Below are 19,058 nucleotides of genomic sequence, written 5' to 3' on the forward strand. Positions count from 1 at the left end.
ATTATTTTATTTTGAATAGTTTACATATTTTTGTTTTTGTTTTTGTTTTACCAAATTATAATTAAATTTCATAAATCAATATGTAAATTATATATATTATTTTACTCTAATTGTTTAAATAAAATTATTCATAGACAAAGCAATAAAACACTCGTGCTGTTTAGTTAAATATATTAATATTATTTTCTATGTATCATTAGTCAAGAGTTATTATTTTTTTTTTCAAATTATTAAAATTTTTAAATTAAAAAATATTTAATATAAATATTTTTAATTTTACATATATAATTAGGGTAAAAATAATCTGTATATTAAAATCAATTTTAAAAAATATATAAATAATTTACATATTAATTTATGAAATTTAATTATAAATTGGTTAAATAAAAATTAAAATATGTAAACTATTCAAATAAAAACATATAAAATGATATAAAATAAAATTAAAAGTATTTCTATATTAAATATTTTTTAATTTATAAATTTTGATAATTTGAAGAAGAAAAAATAATTTTTGACTAATAATACATAAAGAATAATATTAATAATTAACTAAATAGAGTAAGTGTGTTTGCGATTTTTTTGTCAACAAAGGATCTTGAGTTCAATTCTTATTAAAATATTTTTTATTTTATTGTTCACTTCATTTAATTTATTTTCACTTTTTTATTTTTTTTACTAATATTTTATTAATGAATTGTTACTTTGATGAATTATAAAACATTTAATGGTTATTAATTATATGATATTTATTATGAACACGGGCAATCAATAGATATTTAATGACTAATTAATAAAAATAGTATTTTAAATGAATCCGTTATTCTTGAACAAGGAGAATTTTACACTAATTTTCTGCCTGTGAAGTTAATATCTCTCTTTATATATATAATTTTAATTCAGAATTCTTACTTCAATATTTAAAAAATGTTAATTTTATATTTGCATGGTTTAGATTATAAATATCTTTCACAAGAAATGATTCCACCTGTTCACGTGTGTTCACACGAGAATATTCACATGTACAGGATATAATCAATAATTCTAAATATATTTAATGAAATTGAGATATATAGTGAGATTTATTCAATAATTAGTGCTTAGAAATTAGTCTCTCTTTTTTTAATTCAATGCTTAGAAATTAATCCTGATACCAAGACTGGAAAAAAAATTGTAACAACTAATTCTTAAATTGGATGGTGATAATAATTCAAGCCCCCAATAAATATGACATATCCGCAGGTATATATGATGAGTTTGGTGGCTCTGCTATATTTATTTTGTAATTGAAACCCAGGATTTCAAGTCACAATCAACAACAATACCATGGCCTGCCTAATATATCAATAACTAATTAACAATACAAGCTAGTGCATGTGCGTAGCCAAATATACAAAGTAGTAATTAATAGGAAGAATTAAGTACCAGAAATGTGGGTTTCCTTGAGGCCACATGAGGTTTGATAGAATGGAACATCATCGACCCCAAAGCTTTGACAGAGGGGAATGATAGAGTTCGTGCCATTGTAGCCCCTATAAGGCTTAATTTGGACTTATGTTTCTTCAGGCAAATCAAAGAATGGTCTCATACCATTAAGCATGTCTTCACGTACTCATAACACATCAAGTGGAAGTAATTAACCATGACTCGTCCAACTTCTCCCGTGTCCGCGTGCTGCACCTCTTCTCTCACCACACCATCTCCCTACTTTTCTTTCCAACATTTCACTTGCTCTCAATCTCAGCCGTTGCCTTCAAGGGAGACAAACTCCCCAATGCCCTCACTCACTTTAATCCAACGGCTCCTTTCACTTTTCAGTACCCACTTTCTCATGTCTTTGGACCCCACATTGGTAGCACTTGCATATGCACTTGCAAATGTCTTTCGGGGTTCCTAGATGCACCATGCATATTGCTTGCGCATCCAGTCTTAAAACAAAATTTTAAAAATGTTCTTTAAGTGTTTTTTGCTTCAATGAATTACCTAATGGTCTAAGAAATAGTCGAACATGTCACTTTCTCATTATTAGTACAACATTTTAATCAATTGAACTAATAAGTTAATTATATTATAAAATAAATAATATTGTTATATATAACATTGGAATTTCTAATGTATATTTAATGTGCATATAAATTTACATAATAAATTTTATGACAATTAATTTTGATATAACTCATACGATTAGCTAATCTGTATTTTTTTAATTTATTAATAAATTAATTTTAATTTTTTTAATAGTAAATGTTTTTATTTATGTATAAAAAAACATACAGATTAACTAATTTGTATGAATTATATCAAAATTAATTGTCACAAAATTTATTATTTAAATTTACATACGCATTAAGTATACATTAGAAATTTTAGTGTTATATATATAAACATTATTTGTTTTATAATACAATTAACCTATTAGCTCAGTTGGTAAGAACGTTGTGCTAATAATGCGAAAGTCATAGGTTTAACTCTTGCTTGGACCATTAATTTGTAAAACATGTTTTTTTAAAAAAACACTTACGAATTAGTCAATCCATATCCCTTTTATAAAAGGGCAAAACGAAAAAATGTACAATTGTTGAATGTACCAACAATTTTGCTAGATGCATATAGTAATGTCCAATGTCTTTTCATCTCTCCTTGCACATTTTTTTTAAAAGCCCAAGTTTTACATAAACCCACAATAATTCCCAAGCCCACTTTACTTTCCCACTTTATGTCTTTTAAATTTGTACTCCAATTACTTTTGATACTCCTGTTTCCTACTTTTGAAGCTTACCTTGAAGCCATGATTTGAAGTCCCTATACAACCTTGAAGATAAGGTTGATTTTGACGGGAATACTATTCTTATGAATAGCACTATTATGCGGCCCAATAGACTATTAGTAGTGTTGTACACTCTTAGGTCCATTGTTAGTACTATTAATATCATTTATTTATCTTTTAACAAATATGGATAATAGTATTTCATTTAGGTAGATTCTAGAAGGAGCTTATTATAATTCTCTTAGAGTAAATTATAAGTATTTATCTATATATACTATGTAATCAGAAGGAAGGAAAGAAAGAGAATCAATGAACAATCGAAAATATTATCTTGATCTCTTTTAGTTATAAAATTAGGAGTAATGATAATAATTTTTCTCTTATTTAACAATGGTGCTTTCATTAGCCCACTCCCCACCCACATACACTCCACCACCACCCATGGACATTCAGGAGTCTAACATTCTTGCTCATCTCTTTCCACTCCTCACTCCCTTCTTCTAATGCCTTGCAAAAATCTAAACTTTGGATCGTCATTATCTCACTCTCACTTTCACTTTCCATTAATTTTCCTCTCTCTCCAACTGTGTGGATTGTTCTTAGACAAAGTGCCGCTATATATAGAAAGTTGGTCATACAACAGTATAGCTAGCTCTAAGGAAAAGAAAGAAAACAAAAGAAATATATCAAGACAGAAGGAAATTAAAGCCATATATTATGGAAAATTACGTTAGTTAATTAAGATAGAGCCCCCGGCCACATCTAAATGTCAAAACTTGCTATGTTTAAATTAACATTTATTGATTAGTGGACAACATTTGTAACTTGCTTGTAAAAGAAAAATGGAATCTTGGTTTTATGATATTTTAATTATTTCACGTTTACGTAAGTCTCATTTTTGTTTATGTATATTGACAGCAAAAAATATTGAAAACTGAATCTCAATATTACAAAAAAGTAATGTACGTATGAAGGAAGTAAGAGATATTATGATATGAAAATTGATATAGCAGATTATAATACCAAGGTTAATTTCATAGCTTGTCCAAATTAAAAAACCAAACCTGCAGAAATACTTGGGGTTCTGTCAGCAGAGAGAGCAAAGACCTCAATTAACTATATACATAGTAGTAAAACAAATATGAAAGTGATATAAAAAGATTGTGAAAGTAATGTGTGACAAACACTATTCTATATAGTGAGAAGGTTGCATCAAAAACACTAGAAACTAGAAAGGTGCTTTGCTTGAGAAGGTTGTATTTAAAGGTGAAAGAGGCGTTGCACATCTGTAGTTTGTCCTTTTTCCGTTAGAAATAGGTTATCTGTGTATGCACTATCGTTGATACGTTGTACAACTATACCAGATACGAGCAAGCTGAAGTCAAAATTAGTTGCATGTTCTTGTAACTTGTCTTGATTATAATTCTGAAATAATTAAAATATCTTGATTTCTTATCAATATTTTAATTGTGAAATTTTGTTCAACTCATTATCTTGATTTCTTAATTTGACAGAAATAATCTACATATTATCACTTTTTTTAAGCATACATATTATCACGTTAATTAGTACCTTACTTTCACGTTATCATTTTCATAAATAATTAGTGTACTTGAATATTCATTCAAACTACTCTTTTCTATCAAAAGTTGCGGGTCCGAGTGGTAAGATTTTTTTATTTATTTAAGTTAATTAGGCATATTAAATTTATTTATAATTTTAAATTTTACTTAAAAATACCTATATAATACAATAAAAATATTAATATAATAATAATAATATTTATCATTACTAATAAGAGAATATAATTAAATATAGTTTGTCTTATGTGCTTTTAAAAGATAATTAAATAACACTTTTAGTTCTTGATTAATGCATTCCTTAAAATATTATTAAATTTAACATGGTATTGCTATATGAGTCAAGTACGACAGTGACAAAGGTATCTGCAGATTGTGGAGAATTAAAATTAATAATTTTTAATTAAAGTTTTTAACCATTAATAATTTTTAATTAATTTATAATTAAATTAAATACTCTATTAATAAAAAATATTTGTTAATAATCTATAGGAATTAAAATGTTAATTTATAAAATTAAGAAAATCAAATATTATAAAATTAAAAATCAAAAACTAAAACCATGAATTTGATAAATTTGGAATAAAGGTTACAGTACAACAAATAATAGTATCAAATTACAACTTAAAATAAACTCAAATGATCTTTTTATGCCAAAAAAAAAAATCAAACGATAAGAGTAGTAATTTAGCCAAATTGTAAAAGAAAGAAAATCAGGATCCAAATTCCAAACCATATGTAAACAGTAAACCAAACTGGACTGAGGCGAGAAGGAGTAGAGCATAGTATGGAGCACACAGTCTCAAACTCAAGCAGTGTCGAGCAGATTCTGAATCTTCTCTACGCAGCCGGCTACGTCGACGCCACAAATCCCGATGCGCCGCCGTCTCAGAAAATCGCCGCCGGCCTCTCCTGGTGCATCGCCGCCATAACGCAAGTATCCCTTTCTTCCTTCCTTTCAATCAATTTCGTTAGGGTTTTCTTCTGCCCTCAATCCCCCTAATTCATCTCGCAGAGGCGACGACAACACACGTGACATCGAGGAATCGTTTGGATTAGTTGGATGCCCGCACCCTCTGCGATCCTCTCACATTCAGGATCTTGATACCGATGCTCTTTTTCCTGTAATTCAGTGGCTTGCGTCACACATTCGGCAAAATCAAGAACACTGTGTCAATGAGGTATTGGACTGTTGCTAACAGTGATCGGAACTTTTTATTCTGATAAATTGAAAGGATCGGAAGCTTCGAGTATGTTTTGAGCTATTCTGATTATTTAGGGTTTGTTTGTTTCTGTTTTGATTTTTGAAAGCTGCTTTTAAAATTACTATAACTTTTAGTAAATAGTATATGGATAGACAAAATTTACAATGTCATCTAATCACAAACCACCATTGGATACACTGTGTATACTAAGTCTATTGCCTTTTACGATAGCTAATTTAAAAGTTATATGAAAGATAATTTCTGATTGGTTGATGGTGCATAGAAATAAACTCTATTTTCTTCTTCACTTGTACTTTCTAAAAATCAGTTTTTAAAAATGACTTTATAAAATAGTTTTTAAAAACTAAAAAACAAAAATGCCTGTTGCAACCTTTCTCCACATTTGCCTTGTGTTTATTACTTGTTTAATGCAGTGCTGATTTTTCGTATAGGTTCATCATGCTGAAAATACCATTGAAGTGGATGAGTGTAGAACTTCGATTCAGGCATTAAGTGGCAACTTGGATGAACTGGTTGGTGAGATGGATAAGATGTTAGAATATGAAGCTGGCTCCTTTTTTATGATAACATGCCTTCATACCTCATTTTCCCCTTTTGTAATCTTCTTTGATTGTTACTGTTGTGCTTCTCCTGCCCAATCTGTTAATTATTAACAGAAATTGGATAATTGTTTCTTTTGCTTTATTTCTAATTGCTATCCTTTGCAACATTTACATCTATGTTCTGTGTAGATTTATTTGGCTTTGCTATTGAATTTTCTTCTTATATTTTTTATTTATTTTTTGTCTAAAGAATCAGCGGAAGATGAATGTTGTGAAGCAATTATATATTCTACAAGAGAGAATCAATAAGGAGGGTGCTGATTCTGCAGTACAGAAGTTGCTTTCTTTACTGACATCTTTGAAGGTGAATTGTTTCTTTAACTAATTTTTAATTAACAATTACTGTAAAATACTATAATATTATGTATTGCTTATGTTATTCACTCTTGGTTCAGAATCTTGAAAAGCAGGAAAAATACTTTCAGTCCAATCGTGATGCTAAACACTCAGAACTTCAAGATGATATTAGTGAATTAGAGAGGAAAATAACAAATGACAGTGATAATGAGAACCTTCCTGATGAACTACATCATTCATTTGGTGAATTAGTTGAAAAAGTCAATTTGATGAAAAAGGTAAGCCAGCTTTAATAAGTGGGCTTGTTTCATTCTTCTTTTATTCTCATTTTGTGGCACTTGATGGTTTTAAATTGTTTTTGTGGTTGCACCACAATTACTGAAATTGTGGAACATGTGGGCTAATGTGGTTGCAATTGTAGTCAGGATATAGTTGCAAAAAACTCCCAAACTGTAATACTGCTGCTGCAATTGCATTTGGAAACTGCTATTTAAAACCATATACTCCCTTTGACTAGTTCTTGATCGTTGCTTGTTTGATTGTTTCAACTTTCAATTACTATCAACCTCATGCCTTTTCCCTTTGTGTTAGCAACTTGCTGCTAGACTGAGGGATATTGTGGTATTAAGACGACAGATTGATGACCTACCGTGCCAATCAGAAGTCATCCAGTATGTTTGTTTCTTTCACCTTTCACTTGTACATAATTTTCATTATACTCCTTTAAACTCTTTGCTGAATGAAGTCGAATATGTTCTTACCTAGTTCTAATTATGTGCAACTAAACTAATCCAGGATATATTCTTCAAATTTCCTTTGCACATGTTTACAATGCCCTTATACTATTTAAAACTCTTTGAAACACATGCATCACTTGATTTTCAATTGTGCCATTTGAACTCACCTTCAACTTGAGGTAGGGAAAATAAGAACTCAATGGATTTTTTTTTTTACTTTTAAATAATATGTTCTTAATTTCACAACAAAAAAAATCCTAAACATTTGGGGAGGGTTTTATTACAGCATAGGAAGAGACTGATAAGGCTTAAATTGGATAGGAAATTTGATAGAAAGATACCACATCCATGTTTATTGGGTAGATGTCAGTCTTAAATATATTATTTACTGGATGTTTCTTCATATGTGTGTGAAGGTACGAACGCCGGCTCTCAGAACTGTATGCACAAATCCAGGTTCATGAATTGTTTTGATGAAAAAGAGTTTATTATTAAGAAAAGAGGAAAAGTTAAGTTAGTGGGAGGCTAATACTTTTTTTTGTTTATCAAATCATACTCACTCTGGTTCTCACTTAACTTCTAATTGTTATGCATGTCTTTGGTTTTGCCTATGCACAGGGAAAACATCGACAAACTCGTAAATACTATGCTACCTACAATGCTCTCTTGGAAATAAAAGAATTGATGCTAAAGGAAACATCTTTATTGAATTCGATCATTTCCCAGGTATTCATTGGAGAATTGGAAACATGCTGTAAATTTTTCTTTAGCATTTTGTTTGGTTTTTTTTTGTATTTTCTTTTTAAAGTAAACTATGTAATCTTTGCACCTATTTGAGATGATTCTTCCGATTATATATATGCTTGGCACTCCTGATGATCAAATGTCTTAGTTTTCAATTTATCATTTGGGTTTTCTTAAATTGAAATTCTCTTTGGTAATTAATTTTCAGCAACTTGGTATTTCTTGTTGCCTGCAGATTCATAGTAGACCTTTTGCATTTTGTATCATTGCATCTTCCTATTTCTTTTAACTGATACCTTTTATGTTGAAATTTGTGTCCAAACATTGTTCTGCCCTTTCATTTTGTTGTCATGAATCCTCTCTTACAGGTCTTTAATGATTTCATCTCTGTTCTCTATTACCAGAATATGAATGTCTCTAATTTGGGGTATTTTTATATTTAAGCTTGATATATATAACTTGTATCTAAAATTTAGCCATAGCAGTTATCTGCTATCCCACTATAGTGTTTTTTGGGTTGGCCTCTCGTCACTGTTATCTGGGATTGATAACTAACTTTCCTAAATGACTAATAGTTTAAGCCATTGGAAAGGCACGGATGATTTTATCACCTCTTATCAACGTCAATGAGATTCTACAGAATATTCTGGTCTGAGGTTTTTCTTGACCTCAAAGTCCTAGAGTGGTGACATGGCAAAAAAAACTCATGGGTGTGTGCCCTGTCCTTATTTGATGAGAGAAACCCAATTTAACCGGGTTTGATTGAGGGTAGGTTAAGGTTTTTTCCTCTATTCATAAATGGTAGGGGCAGGTTTATGGAAGGTAGTGAGGGTCTGTTGCCATCCAGTGGAGAATAGAAACTGTTTGACCTAGCATTTCATTGTTTATAGGGGAAATCTGTGTGTTTTCTTTCATGTTATCTAAACAGTTTCAGATTTTCAGCTGTTGTGTTTCTTTTCACTTGGTTGCAGTTTCAAGAGGCCTTTAGTAGCACTGATGGACGTATAAAACTTGTTCATTCCATGGAAGGAATTGTCAAGGGAAGTCAACAGGTAATGCTGTTTTCTAGCTTTCATAAATGATAAATTTGGATGAGTTAACTTCAGCTCGTCAGGTGTTGTGTTGATTTTAACTTAAGAATTCTAAGAACATTAAACAATCTGATTGCAGATAAATTGTTTGTCTGAACCTCACCCAACACATGTTTTTTTGTCCTATTTGAATTTTTTTGTCATTGCATTGTATTTAAAGAACACAAGGCACAAGAAGCTTTAAAAAATGTCGAGAAGCTTTTACAAGAAACTTGGGGGCTTACATTTTCCTAACACAGGAGGTATATAAATATTTTTACCAAAATTACAATAAAACACTATTGATGTATTTAATAACTTCTGTAAACAACTTTTAAAATGACTTTTTAAAACTGCATACAGTGCAGAGTTAACCCACATTCATTCCTTTCTGCATTGACTAATCGGCATTGGTTACAACTTCCAATTACGTCCTTACTATAATTATGATTTAGATATATTGAGTCAATGTTCAGTTTCATGATAATTATTTGGGGAAAATCCTTATACATTATATTAAAATAAATACTTATATTGTCCGTTTGGTGTGGACATTAATTTTAATAGATATAAATGTGATTTTTCTGTTTATCTTTGTTCGCTAAATGTGCTTTCTGTAAGAGTTTTAACTGCTGCACTAATGTGCAGAAGCTAGAAAGGGTTCATGTAGGACTTCAAGAAGAAGAGAGAATTCGTAATGATCTGAAGGATAGGTATGCTGCAGCAACCGGTGAGCACAAGCACTGCTATTCTCTGTTGAAAGCTTTTCAGGTAAGCTTTTTCTGTTCATCGGATGACATGTAGGTGGTGCCATGGTGCAGAGTTAAGCTTGTTTATGATCCTTTGTGGGTGATAATTCTGTGTCTATCTGATAAGGCATCGGTTGATTTAAGAATTGTATTGTTGAATTGGTAGTTTGCATAGCATCTAGTTTGTTTCAAAAATCACATAATAAACTTAACTATCTTATAATGTTTTTCTCTCTAGTGTTTAAAATAGAATTTCAGCTTATTATTGTTATTATTTGGGCCGTTTTTTGGGAACTGATTAATTAGATTTCTTTAATGGCTAGGCCCAATGTGCGAAGAATTAGAGGTTTCGATGACAAGACAACTTTGAGGTTGAGTTGCACAAAGTACTGTATCGCGTCAAAGCGTAGAGGTTGCGTTCATGCTCATAAAATCTGTATTTTAAAGCTGATGCCATGAGTTGTATGTAGTTATGATGATTCACATTCTTTCATTGCTATTTACAGTTTTATTTTACAGTAATATAAAACATTCTTTATGGTTCGAATTTTTGTACAGGTTTCTCTGTAACTGTAGACGATCCCAGTAAGGGTGGAGAATTCTCCAATTGAAATTTACTTTAACGTAAATTTACTAAGGATTGAATTTTTTTATAGCTGCAATTTTGAAAAATGATAAAATAATATTTTAAATTAATAAAAAAATTTCATTAACGTAAATGTCGTATTTTTATATAATGTTATGTGAATATTTGCTCAAGTTGAACTTTTAAGAGTTTTTATAAATTTATTTGAAAGTTATAATTTCATCAACGAATGCTGGCTTAGATGTGCAGAGAAAAAATAATTAAATTCACATAATATAGGGTTATTAATAATTAGATTTATTATTTGCATAAAAAATATATAATGCATAAACAATCAGCCTATTCATTAATCACTGACAATGTTTTACAATTAAAATTGAATTCTTGTAAACCCCTCCCCGTTTCCTTAAAATTGAAGTCGGTAGTATACTGATCGGAAATACCATTGTCTTGTTCCTTGACGAATTCCGCGTTTTTTTATCAATCAATTATTCTTCCAACTTCATTTTTCTTTGATTTGTTATGTTATCAGATCTAATTCATGATTATTACAAATTCCTATGTTGTCATAGTTAAAAGATTCTATGTTGGTTTTGCTAGGTCAAAGATAAACCCATTACTAATTAAAACAAAAAAATTTGGGATATGTAACTTATTTACGCTTAGGAAAGTGCTTATAATTTTTTTAGTTTAAGTTATTAAAATATGTTTTTAAACTTAATTGAGCATATTTTATAATTTACGTTCTTATTTAATGAGTTTTTTAAATAAATACTTAGTTGTGAATTTAAAACCGCCCTTACTCTCACACAGGAAATATACGAATAATGAAGGGGTTGAAATTTGGTGTTGATTTATCTTATTATTCTTATTGTATGTTTCTCGTCTGCCGTTTCTTCTTTCTGTTCACATCTTCTTCGTTGTTTTAGCAGTCAAAGTCTCATTAAGAAATGGCTTTGAACTAACGCATTCTTCTTCAATTTATTCTTAATACAGTACACGTCTTTGTGGAACTGTAAGAAAACTTTATAAAGGTAATGACCGAGTCTTGCGTTAGAATATGCATGAACCTTCCTAGTTATTATCCTAGATATATGAATGATATATCCAAGTGTTTTACATGCTCTCCGTAAGTCCAAAATACATGTACGAAGCTAACTGAACGCCGAAAGTTGTACAGATATAGAGTTAATACAGTGTTCATCAGGCCATTTGTTTAAAGTTCTCGATATTAAAATCAAATAAATATAATTAAATTTACTTTTATATTATAAATTCTCAAAAATATAATCTTTTATACCTTTTTTTCTTCCAGTGCAATCATGAGTGAGTATTTAGGGGTTAAGAACAAATAGCACTCTATTATTGTACACGTGGCAGCCCAAGACGTAAAAGTAACAGATAATAAATTTAATTAACAACAACAATAATAATAAATCCAAATTTGGTAATAAAATAAACTAATAACAAACAAACACATAACGCTAAACATATCTACGTAAAAGTTAAAATAGCACTAGTAATGTTCGAATATTTGAAATATGTATTAATCGGTCACTGTTTGCCAAAAGTTTTCAATTGAAATTTTAGACTTGTTTAAAGAGTGTCATGAATCATTGACTATTCATGGCGTACATTAATTTATATGTTAAATAATTTGGAAAATTTTGTGGAAGCTATGCGATCATGTGTCAAGACCATGGCGTACATTATACATGTCATATTAATACTTGACATAACAAGTTGGATGGCTTGAAATGGGTCAAGTCATTGCACACCATATGAAAAACCTACTTTAATAAATTGTATATAAATATAGAATATAGATACAAGTGATCGATCCCTTGTGTAACACATCGGTGGAAACAAAAAGTTAATTTTGTATTACCGACCAGTGCTTTATTAGATGGCTTTCTCATAAAATTCATATTTTTTTTAAAGTTGTCATTTTAATCGACCATAAACTTTCACAGTAATTTATTTCTTTTCTCCTTAGTCTGGAAGTTAAGAATATGAAAATACTACGTACAACCAAGAATTATCATCATGAATAACAGATTACATCTTAAAAATATAATGATATCTTATAAATAAGTTAGATTTCAATCTTATAAAGTCCAGCAAAATCTTTATTTTGGTGTAAATTTATCATAAATTTCTCATTAGGCTTGTTGGCCAGTTCATCCTTTAAAAAAAATCTATAACAAATAAAGTTAAACAAAAAAACATGTATTTTTAATCAAAATTAAACTCAAACTTATCATAGCTTAGTCTGACTTAATCTATTTTCAAGTTAGGTTATTCAAAAGGCCTTTTTGGTCTAAGAAGGTGACTTATTTAAATAAATATATAATGATTTTTTTTCTAGGATTATTATTAATTAATTTTTTATAATGTATACATGTATTTTCCTTTTTAAATATTAAGCCTACAAGTTTATTAGAGGATGAATATGTGTTCTACTTAGAAACCTTATTACAATCTGTAAAAAAAAACCCCATTACAAAATAAGTTTTTTAGTATCTTGTCATGAAAATCATATTATATCTTAAAATATATGTGAATTGGATGGTTAAGGAAAAAGATCACGAGTTTATCTCTTCTACTAATAAAAAAATTAACAATATTAACCATTAACATTTAACAATAAAAAAATACTTAAAATAAGTGTATTTATTTTTACTCTTGTCTTATGCACTTAATTAGTAGTATAATACATAGATTTAATAATCATAATCGGTTAGGCATAACTAAAAACTTTAATTAATGGAATAAAAATCAAACTTACAAATCTTTCAAAAACATGCTATACTTAAACTTGAATTCATTTTAAAGAAGAAACCTATTTAACAAAGGCTAGCATAATCTATTTTCCACTATGGCATAGAAGGTCAGAAATTTGAATGTGCTAGAAGCAAAACTTGGTGTAAAGTTAATGAGACATCAACTTTGCACTTAAAATGTGAAGCTGTTCCCAATCCTTCCTACCACGTACATCATATATCTACCACTTCCTAACAACCAACAAAAATAGGAAATCCACAAAGAAACAAAATTATAAGAAGCAAATTAAATTAATAAAGCATCTAACTAGATAAATGCTTAAGGAATTAATACATAACATAATTAAGATACATATAATTTCAAGTACTAATCAAAGACAATGCTTCTCCAAAATTCTTGGCTTTGATCCCAATATACTCCTTCACAGTCACATCACGAAAACGAGCGACAGAGTCAACTAAAGGAGAAACCACATAATCTAACGGTGGAGAATAGAAATAAGCCACAGAGTAACGTTCCCGTGTACTATTCACCGTTACACGGTGAAGTGCACTACGGAACCTGGCGTTGGAAATGATGTGCAAGAGATCTCCAGTGTGCACGACCAGGGTGTTAGGGTGAGGGTGCACAGGAACCCACTCTTTTCCTTCCTTGAAGATTTGAAGACCAGTGATTCGGCTTTGGTGAAGAATTGTGAAGAGAGAAGTGTCTGTGTGAGGGGCTAAGCCCATGGCTCGGTTTGGCTCGGGACAACTTGGGTAAAAATTTAACTGAACAGCTCCACTTATGTTGCTTGCACCAACCCACTTTGTTTTCTCCTCACTTATGTCCATTAAGCTGAACATCATCTGTGTTAGTCTCTCCGCTAGAACCTTCATTTGCTTCTCATAATTCTCCATCAAATCACTGCACCATTAATTTATTAGTTCTTAGGTTAATGTTTGTAACATGCATGACATGGAATTTTAAATAGGACAAAACTTATAAAACACGGTCTCCGATTCTATCTATAAAAAACAAGTCCCAGTATATTTGTCTTAGATTTTCTTTATATAAGAAACAAGTTACGGTAGAAGTAGTATATATGTTATTATAATTCAAATCCACATTTTATCTTTATAAATGTTATTTTTCATCTTGATAATTCTAATTGATACTAATTTTGAGAGGGGAATAGCAAGAAAAAAAAAATAATGCTAGCTACATGACACAGGTTCTGTATATTCTATGCCAGGCTAAATTTATATGAGAGTTTATCGTTATTAGCTTATGCAATATTCCAGCGATAAGTACGTGTTTACTACTAGAGTTGGCGTTTTCAAGACTTTTGTTAACTACTTGATTTTACAGGAAAACGACCTCTAAACCTTAGTTTTCACAAGTAAGTTTATTGTATACCATGTGGTGGTTGGATTAGTTTAATTTAATCATGCATGGCTTATATAAGGACAAAATAACGAGTCTATATTTGTTTTCCTTTCATTTATAGGCACTATAGCTGGAAGCAATGGCTTCATTTCTAGCAAAAGAAGTGTTTTTTTAGACCACAGGTTTACTCCACCGAAAGTAATCCTCTTGGAGTCGTGTAACAAAAAGAAGTGTTGGTTAGCAGGTATTAGTGTGTCCGTTGCATGGAAGTGCGGATGAGACTGTAATATTGTACTTACCAAAACCCTGCATGATCGTTAGGCCATATCTTTTTGGCATCATGAGAGGGAGAACCAATGATGGTAAACCCTTCATGCCACATGAACTTTGGGAAGAACGGTGAAATCCTTGCTCTGCCATACCCCGTCGCACCACCAGGAGATCGAAGAGCCTTCAACTTCTGTTCAGTGGGAAGAGCAAAGAGCCTTTTAGCCTCTTCTTCTACATCTTCAATAACACAAAAGGGTATGCCATGGTTCTTCAATTGGAAAGCACCCCATTTCTCACATGCATGGCCTATTTGTTCCATGGCATTTGGATCCATGAGGTCTATGATGGGTATGAATGATGATGATGATGCATCATCATTGAATGAGACATAATCATCATCGTTGGGTTGAGAGTGAGACCATGCGTGAGAATCAGGTAAGCTATGGGCTGAAGAAAAGTCTAAGGGAATAATGTCACGGAGGTGGAGAGGGTGTGCTTTGTAGGCTTCAGAGAGAGTAGTGTTCATTTTTAATTAAGATATGAAATTGCAAGAGATTAGGAGGGTATATATATATATATATATATATATATATATAGCTATGTTGATTGATTAGAAATTATATAAGGGTATATGTAAATATAAGAATATTTAGGGGATATGTATGAATTTATTAATTATGGAGAGATTAGGTTAAAATGATACAGGTGGAAGAGGGGTTTCTATTGGACTGAGTTGTGTCGAGTTTTGGAATATATGGTTTTGAAAAAGACAAAGAAAGGAACAAAGTATTCTGAAGAGGTTGTAGCATCTCAAAGTCTTAGACATTATTATAAAAAGAAACAAGACAAGATCCGGGTTGCTCTCCTGTGCAATATAGTGCTGACTAGAATTAAAGCTAGTGGATGGGGTGCAACTTAATGTAATTAAGCTTTGTTTTGTATTAGTTTATCAATAAATTCTTGTACGAAAAGAAAAGAAAAAATAAAAATGAAATGATTCTTTCATAAATTTAAATTACTTTATCCATATATAAGTTAATTTTAAAAATTCCTTCATTTAGTTTTTTTGAAAGAAAAAGCTATAATTTAACTTGTTTATAAGGTAATTTTAGTTTATAAAAAACACGTAATTTATTTTATATATAAAGAAATAGGTGGAGGTATTTCTGAAAATATATTTTTGAATCTAGACTGATGAATAATTAGATGAAAAAAAAAACAAATTATATTTTAACTGGATTACTTTTGAATTAAATAACATTAATTTAATGAAATCAAATTAATATTTAATGTCTGAATATAAAAAAACTAGACTGACTGGTAATTGGATGAAAAAGAAGTAAATTAATATTTTAACTGAATTGTATTTTTATTAGTTACCATTAATTGAATGAAAAAAAATCAAATTAATATTTAACGCCGAATATGAAACAATTTACATTTTATATGCACCGTTCAACTACCTAAAATTAATTCCCAAAGTTATGTATTATTTTAAAATCTTACTGAAGTGTAAATTAATTATTAATTGTTGCTGTTATTAAATTTTGTCAGATAAAACAAGTAAATTGAATAAGCATTTTTTATATTAATTTATTGCTAATTAATTGCTGATTGAAACTGTTTCTTAAAAATTGTAATATAAAATTATGTAAATTAATTGCTAATTGTTGTTGTTATTAAATTTTTTGTATAAAATATGTAATTGAATAAGTAGTTTTTATATTAATTTCTGAAATATATTTTTGAATGTTGACTGATGAATAATTAGATTAAAAAAATAAAATTGATATTTAACTGAATTACGTTTGCATTAATTAACATTAATTTAATGAAAAAAATAAATTAATATTTAAATTCTGAATATGAAACAATTAGGTTGATAAGTAATTGAATAAAAAAAGTAAACTAATATTTTAACTGAATTATGTTTTCATTAATTAACATTAATTTAATGAAAAAATCAAATTAATATTTAATGTCCGAATATAAAACAATTAGGTTGATGAGTAAATGAATAAAAAAGTAAATTAATATTCTAATTGAATTACGTATGCATTCATTAGCATTAATTGAATGAAAAATATTAAATTAATATTTAACGTCTGAATATGAAACAATTTATCTTTTATATGCATACATTCAAATACCTAAAATTAATGCCCAAAAGTAACGTATTATTTTAAAATGTTAATGAAGTGTAAATTAACTATTAATTTTTGTTGTTATTAAATTTTGTCATATAAAATGAGTAAATTGAATAAGCAATTTTTATATTAATTTATTGTTAACTAATTGCTGACTGAAACTGTTTCTAAACTTTTTAATATAAAACTGTGTGAATTAATTGCTAATTGTTGCTGTTATTAAATTTTGTCGTATAAAATAAGTAATTGAATAAGTAGTTTTTAACTTTTTATATTAATTTAGTTGATACAAAATATCAAATCAAATCTTTAAAATAATTGTTTTAAACTTTACCGTTTGATTAAAAGAATTGTTTTATATAAAACAAATCAAAATATTAAAAATTTCAAATTTGTCATTACATTAAAAGAATTATTTATTGAAAAAAATATTTTAATAGAATTAAATAATATTAAAAAATTATTTTGAAAGATGTTGAAATGTTTAGAGAAGGAGAAGGGTTCAGATATAACATTTGGACTAGTGTGGATATGCAAAGATTGAGAAAAAAGAAAACCGTTTTCTTTTTTGCTTGCATTTTTTCTGCACATTTAGTTATTTGTTGTTATTTTTTACTAGTGTAATAATTTGTGTCTTATAGGCGTCTTGTAATGTTTTTTGTTATATATTAAAAAATAAATAAATTAAAAACAAAAAAATTTGAATCGTATTGTTATACTAAAATAAATACTCTTAAAATATATAAAATTATTTAAGTAATTTCAAATTACTGGTATCTTAAGTTTGAGTTATTATTTATTTATGTCCCGTTGATAATCAAGTAGACTGATTTATTTTACTTTTAAATTCAAATACCCATTAAAATATTTATTTTTAGTCCATAAAAAATTTTAATATATATTTTTTTTGTTATCTCTAATCACTATGTTTATGACCCAAATTAAAAAATGAATCCAACAAAAGTTATAATTCACAAACAAATAATATTTTTATAGCATATAATAGATAAATATGTAATATTTTAATATTATATATCTTAATCATTCATAGTGATAATCAACTTCATTCATAATCATAATAATTATCAGATTTATTCATTACATGCACATCCATCATATTATTTCCATCATCTAAAAAAGCAACAACATAATAGATCAATTTTAATATTAGTGTAAAGAATGATGGATAAAATATTTTCTTTGAATTAGTATGTGAGAAATGAAAAAGTAGAGAAATCATTACCTTACCTGAGAGGAATACCTTTGTCACACTATAAAGTTGAAAAAAAACATTAGAAAATAATGAAAAAAATATAAGATAAAAGAGACAAAACAAAAGAAAGGATAATAAAAGTTAAACAATAAAAAAAAAAGTAAAATATATAAAGGAATGAATAAAGAATATATTTGGAATTTAAAATGATAATTAAATTAAACTTAAATAATCAATAAATAATCAAATCGCAAAGATTAAAAATCTTAATTACATGTAATTGATTTGAAATAATTAGAATTAAATATTTAATTATTGAATTACTTATAATTGACTAATAACAAAAAAATTATGTAATACTAATCAATTTTTTATTAATTAATTATAATACATTTTGTAAATAAATAAATTTTCATATTAATAAATATATTAAAAAAATATCAAAAAAAATAATTATTAAAATTTTATATCTAAAATTGTATTTAAATTTTTCTTATTATAAATTTAATCATAACAAAATTAATATCTAAAAAATATACTAAAAACATTTAAGTTATTTTACTAATGTTTAATTTTCAATTGATTCAAGGTTGTTGGGTATAGCATTAACCTTATTGTATTTTTACTATTATGGATTTGACATACTGGAAGGTGATTCATTAGGAAAGTTGAAGCAGGCAAAGTCATTGTTGAATCTCTTCATTGTAGTAAAATATAAATTTGTAATTGCAACAACAACTGCATAAAGTAGGAAGAGGCAAGCCACGTGCTTTAATTGTAAAAGGAAAAAAAAAAAAAAAAACTAAATAGGACCCATCAATCCTTTTTTTTTTTTCTCCTCCTAATTTTTGTATGGGTTCTTAATTATTATCCTCCCTTCTCAAGTTTTTATTTTTTGTGTGTAAACTCTATTCAGTT

At 28.5% G+C, this 19,058-nt stretch overlaps 2 protein-coding genes across 4 annotated transcripts; one reads left to right on the forward strand and one right to left on the reverse strand.

The window, feature by feature from the left end:
- Positions 1-5,032: 5,032 nt before the first annotated feature.
- Positions 5,033-10,405, forward strand: LOC100806690 (coiled-coil domain-containing protein 93). Of its 3 annotated transcripts, none has more exons than XR_414607.4 (12): positions 5,033-5,280; positions 5,363-5,528; positions 6,005-6,085; positions 6,366-6,479; positions 6,571-6,750; positions 7,064-7,143; positions 7,626-7,665; positions 7,828-7,935; positions 8,925-9,005; positions 9,672-9,794; positions 10,096-10,234; positions 10,331-10,405. XR_414607.4 is itself a non-coding variant. In XM_006581322.4 (11 exons), exons 1-11 carry the CDS (start codon positions 5,135-5,137, stop codon positions 10,114-10,116), a joined length of 1,140 nt encoding a protein of 379 aa, XP_006581385.1. In that variant the 5' UTR covers positions 5,033-5,134; the 3' UTR covers positions 10,117-10,316. The 3 variants fall into 3 exon arrangements, 1 of the variants encoding a protein (XP_006581385.1); XR_414608.4 differs by having other exon boundaries at positions 10,096-10,184; XM_006581322.4 differs by lacking the exon at positions 10,331-10,405 and having other exon boundaries at positions 10,096-10,316.
- Positions 10,406-13,413: 3,008 nt separating this feature from the next.
- GA3OX2 (gibberellin 3-beta-dioxygenase 2) lies at positions 13,414-15,341 on the reverse strand. Its single transcript, XM_003527750.5, has 2 exons — positions 14,810-15,341; positions 13,414-14,048 (listed from the first exon to the last, which is right to left on the reverse strand). Exons 1-2 carry the CDS (start codon positions 15,304-15,306, stop codon positions 13,502-13,504), a joined length of 1,044 nt encoding a protein of 347 aa, XP_003527798.1. The 5' UTR covers positions 15,307-15,341; the 3' UTR covers positions 13,414-13,501.
- Positions 15,342-19,058: the final 3,717 nt, after the last annotated feature.

The sequence above is a fragment of the Glycine max genome, chromosome 6 (genome assembly GCF_000004515.6).
Source record: "Glycine max cultivar Williams 82 chromosome 6, Glycine_max_v4.0, whole genome shotgun sequence".
Taxonomy (NCBI): domain Eukaryota; kingdom Viridiplantae; phylum Streptophyta; class Magnoliopsida; order Fabales; family Fabaceae; genus Glycine; species Glycine max.